Genomic DNA, 5,308 nt, shown 5'->3' on the forward strand with positions numbered 1-5,308 from the left:
GCCGCTCGCACCTGCGGGGGGAGCAGGGGGCACCTCTGGGTACGGTCACTGCTGCTGCCTTGTTCTAAGTTCTGCCTTCCGGTAACTCCGGTGTCACCGGCTGCGCCGCGCCTGTCACCGCGCGGTGCGAGTGCCCTGTGACAGATGTGCTCACAGCCCTTCCTAGGCACACTTGTCAGGCTGAGGGATACAATGGTTAGGAATTGGACACCTTGCAGTTCTTCAGTAGGAGCTGCTAGCTGTGTGGACCATCGTGCCTTTCTTCCCTGATTTTGTTTGGTTTTGTTGTGTTGTTGGTTTTTTTTCCTTAATGGTATACATATTAAAAATAAAATGGCTTTAATAAAGAAAGAGGAACTGGGGATGGAAAGGGCTTCTTTGTTCTGTCTTCTCCAGAACGTTACAAGTCTAAGAGCTCAGGACAAGAGCAGCAGAAATACATGCAACATGGTGACTGGTGAGTCCAGATTGTCCACATGCTGCAAGTTGTGTGTGTGTTTTCAGTAACCTCAGTCTTAAGTTTTATGAACTAACCGTATGTGCTCATGATTCTCAAAGAGTTTCTTGAACTTATTTCTTGGGAAATAAATGCAGTTATGCTGAATAGGGAGGAATTATTTCCCTTTGTCAAAGAAGGCTTGTTGCCTGGATGCTCTTGTCATTTTAAAATGCAGTATTAAAAACATGCTGCTGAGATCTAGTGAGGATGGGTGTTTGCTGTTCCCTAATGTGTGTCTACAGGAGAAATGGAATGCCTACATTTAGTATGTTTTAAAAGCTAACAGAGAAAGTGGTGACTGCTGCAGCAAGCTGTGTGTGTTGCTCTGCAATGGCCTGTCAAATACACACTTGGGCCTTAAAGAGGTTTTCTGTCATAAATTCAGGTGGGTTTAGTTTTAACAAATAACATTTCTGGGAGTACAGATTTACTTTCTTGTACCTTTATCAAGACCTGGTCCCTCTGCTGCTGCTGCTGTGTAGGGTTTCATGAATTGCAGTTTTGGGGACTTCAATGCTTTTAGTTAAATAACCCCCTAGCAGCCTTCAAACTGGCAGGAATGACTCTGGGAGAAGCTTAGTCCAGACTGCAGTGTTACCTGCCTGGTGTCTTTAGCTCCTGTCAGATTGCCAGAGTGGAAGAGCTGTAGAGGAAACTAAGGGAAGATCCTGCTGCTGTTCCAGAGCAGGAACAAACTGTGTGCCTCAGTGGGGTTCTGAGCTGTGGTTGGGACTCTAGGTGCTGCAGTTGTTCAGATTGAGTGTGGTTTTCAGAGTAGTAACTTCAAACAAACGTAAAGGAATATTTTTTCATGCTAGAAGAGAGGAAAAGAGAGCTGTTTTCCTTGTGACAGGGGAAGACTGGCTTAGTAGGCTCTTGGTTTTGATGCTTGCTAAAAGGCACAGGGTCAAAGATTTGTATCTAAGGAATTCATGCTCTGTTTGTTCTGCTTCCTGGTGGTTGGAAGAGGTAGGTGACAATTTGGTGGTGGACCTCTTCTTGATCTTTGGGCCTGTTGCTTGTGCGTCTGGGTTTCTGGTGGCTTCTGGTGTCTGCTGCACAGAGCACAATGGATCTGTGAGCTGCTCTTGACAAGGGCTGGAGTTCCAAAAGGAAAAGTGAGGGCTGATGGATAGCTGCTGTTGAAAACAGTGACCCTACTGACCTCCCTGCTCTCTCCCCTGACAATATTAACAGAGGTGAATAGCTATTCCCTGAGCCATTCCAGCATAATAAGCATCAATGCAGGAGCAAGGAAAAAGGCAGGACCTTTGCTGAGAGGTGAGCCCCTCCTATTCAGCAGCAGCTCACTCTCAAAGAGCATCTGTGGTGTTGATGTCTGGGTTCCCAGCAAGGCATCCTGGAGACATATTCCTCAGAAGAGTCTTCTCTCTGAAAGCTGTGTCTGCTAGCACACCTCAGAATGGACATGCTAAATGATTTGGCTCTCTTAGAAGCCTCACTGTAGTATCAATGTAATATATTTGCAAATTCCAAGTAAAATATCAGGACAAGTTACCAGCTCAAAATCTGTTTTCCAGCTTCCAGGTATGTAACGGAGCCTCTTGCAATTAAGATGCAAATGCATTCAGGTGTGCCTGGTGCAGGTCCTGTCTGAGCCATTGAGGATGCGTTAACCAGGTTGTTCTCTATTGGTTACAGTAGAGTATTCCTTGGTGGCTTCTGGAGGTAACATCACTCAGCAACTAAGTGAGTAGTCTTACTGGCTTTATGACACAGAGCTGGCTTGAAAATGTGTCCCATCAGAATTTCTGAAAGGCAGAAAAATGTTTTTTCTGTCCACCTGTGGGCTGTTTGTGAGCTCTGTTAGCTGATTTTTACAGAGGTGTTGGGTTGACTACAAGAATACTGTTAGGTGGTACTTTTTACTAAACAGTGTTGCCCATTTGAAGAATATTTTCTGTAGTAATCTCATACAGCAGCAAATGTTGCTTAATAACTCCAGAAACTATAGACACAGCATGAGTTGCCTCAGGGGTGTTCCTCTTACCTTTGACATTCGTTCTTTCTCCTGTGAGCCTGGTCCAATGCACTAGCCCTGAACCTCCTCCATGTAAACAGACACTTCTGTGTGTTCAGGCTGCTGTCACGCAACAGTAAAGAGTGGGTAGAATTTGCTCAATCTCCCATTGGTTTTGGTGGGAATTGGAGCTGGACTTGTGGAATACGCTGGGACGCCACTGAGAGCCTAGAACTAACTCCCATTTTCACATGGACTGTTGCAGTTTTATGTTCAACCACATATTTCTGTCTTGGTTCCACTTTGTGAAATCATGGTAAAATTATATAAAAGGTTCTGCTTTTTACCTGTTCTCCTCAGAAGTACAGCCAAAATGTACATATAATGATGATTGTCCCTTTTTCCTCTTTTCCACAGCTTGATCTGGTAGTATTGAATCACCTCTTCTAGTCCTAATCTTGTGCTGTTTCATATCTTTTCACAAGTGTCTCAGTATCTGGTAGTGTTATAGCTCAGATCTCTTTATCAAGACTAATTAGTGCCTTAGAAACAACCAGTATGCTCACTGCAGAAACAATTTGTGGGTTTAAACAAGATAAGTCAATAAAAAGAATGCTGTCAGAGTATACCCTAGAGCAGTCTAATGTTCTCAGGTAGAGTCATCTTTTTTGTTGTGTTTTTTTTTTTCCCCTTGTTCTCACTTCCTCCCTGATCATCTGATTTTTTATTTTTTTTCTGTCTATCTTTTGTCTTCATGCACGGCATGTTTCATGTTAACCTCTTCCTATAGTAAAAGGACATCAAGAACTGATGCTGCTGTTGCCTTTCTAATCTCCAAAGCTCTGCTTCTCAATGCGTGCAGCTCCCCGTTTGAGGAATCTCTTTATTTCAGCACTCTCCTTTTGCTTGCTCTGTGCAGATCAATAAGGCTGTCCTCATCCTAATAGCAGTGGGCTGAATGCTGCATCTGATGCTCTTCCGTTGTGCTTCCCATTAGCTGCCTAGAATAGAACTGCATGGCCTGGTAGAACATACTGCTCGGTTCTCCCACCTCTCTGGCTGCAAAGCAGGGTCACAGATACTGATTTCTAAGCTTTTCTCACTAAAGCTGCATGCTGCAAACCAACAAAATGTGTGACTTGACTTTGTCTGTTATGGGATTCGCCTGGTCTGGGTGAAATACAACACTAGAAGATCTTACATGGCAGTGAGCTCTTTGAATAGTACCACAGTTACACCTGGTTATCGTTCAGACTTCCCTGAGCTACTGAGGGTTAATCTGAGAAGGGGATAATAAGTAGCACAAGATGCCTCATAAACTAAAGCATCTGTGTCAGGCATCTGGCTGTGCATGTCTGCTAGTTTTCATACTGTACTCGGTATGAGATACTAGTTAACTGGAGTTGGGAATATCCTTGCATCAAAGGAGTACTGTAGTTAAGACTTTACCTTTCTCTTTTCTTAAGGAACCCTAAGGACCTTGCAATATGAATAATTCTCTGGAGAACACCATTTCCTTTGAAGAATACATCCGTGTGAAGGCGCGAACGATCCCCCAGCACAGGATGAAGGAATTTCTGGACTCCCTTGCTTCCAAGGGGCCGGAAGCTCTGCAGGAGTTTCAGCAGACAGCCACCACCACCATGGTGTATCAGCAGGGTGGCAACTGCATTTACACGGACAGCACAGAGGTGGCTGGCTCTTTGCTTGAACTTGCTTGTCCTGTGACAACCAGTGTCCAGCAGCAAACTCAGCCAGAGCAGCAAATACAGGTTCAGCAACCCCAGCAAGTCCAGGTAAGGGTCCTAAATGTTGTCTAAATGTATGTATGATCTACTAACCCATGGAGTAGTGTTCAGAGCCAGCTACTATCTGACCTGAAACCACAGACAAGCACTTAAGAAGCAGAGCCAATTAACTTTATATAGAGCAGCACTATTTCCCTTCTGTTTAAGGAATTTGGTAGTAAATTTCTCTCTGGACTGTGCCTCCATTGAGCCCTGCTGCAGGAGGAGCAGCACACATAGCAATGTGGTGCTGTAACCTACTGGAGAGATGGTTGACAGTTCTGGCTTGTACACAGCTCCCTGGAGCCTTGTGCTCAGTGTGAAACTGCTATAAATACCAACCTCCCTCTGCTGGTCTTGCTTTAGCTTTGTTGTTCCGGGTGGTCGTGGGATCAAACTTGTCTTCAGGTTTGTGTTGTTGGGTTGTTTTTTTTTATTAAATCAGTAGTTTTTAAATTATTTTGCATCAACATTCTTAAAGGTGTAGTTCTTGAACTGATTTTTAAGTCAGGGAAAAATGCAGGCATGTCAACTTAGGTTATGAATCAGAGGAAGATAACTTTCAGAAAGGAAGTCTGGAAGATGTGTGTGTGTCAAGGTATATTATCCCTTTTCCCACTGGAAGGAGTTTTCTGCTGTTTTTTTAATAGGTATTACAGTAATTTGTATTAAGAATTAAATGAGCAAATCCAATAGCAGTGGTACAAACAAACATATAACTTAGGATAACAGCTTTGGTCCTCAAACACATTTCTTAAATTGAAGCTTTTATAGGTGGCAGGGCAATTACTAAGGTTCTCTTGAAGTCTCCAAACAGCTGAGCTCTCTCTACAGCTATAGTTCTAATACTCTTCAGATTTGAGTATTCCTGCCTTCTGTAGCATTAGTGCAAACTTGTGAGCTTTCCTCTTTTGCAACAGATACGGAGACACAAATTACAGGAGATAAGGTGGTGTGAACTTGCTGCAGTGCAGTAGACTTGTGCTAACAGCTCACTTGGGTGCTTTTTATCCTACAGCAAAGGGAAACTTTCTTCTTTCC

General features: G+C 43.7%; 1 protein-coding gene across 1 annotated transcript in view; it reads left to right on the forward strand.

Moving 5' to 3' along the window:
• The first annotated feature begins 396 nt into the window (after positions 1 to 396).
• Positions 397 to 5,308, forward strand: part of QRICH1 (glutamine-rich 1) — a 23,365-nt gene continuing 18,453 nt past the window's right edge. Inside the window, exons 1-2 of the mRNA XM_009996999.1 lie at positions 397 to 457; positions 3,947 to 4,276. Coding sequence (XP_009995301.1) covers positions 3,968 to 4,276 — 309 coding nt within the window. The 5' untranslated portion in view covers positions 397 to 457; positions 3,947 to 3,967. The remainder of the gene's footprint in view (positions 458 to 3,946; positions 4,277 to 5,308) is intronic.

Source organism: Chaetura pelagica, unplaced genomic scaffold, assembly GCF_000747805.2.
Source record: "Chaetura pelagica isolate M959 unplaced genomic scaffold, ChaPel_1.0 scaffold364, whole genome shotgun sequence".
In the NCBI taxonomy this organism is placed as follows: domain Eukaryota; kingdom Metazoa; phylum Chordata; class Aves; order Apodiformes; family Apodidae; genus Chaetura; species Chaetura pelagica.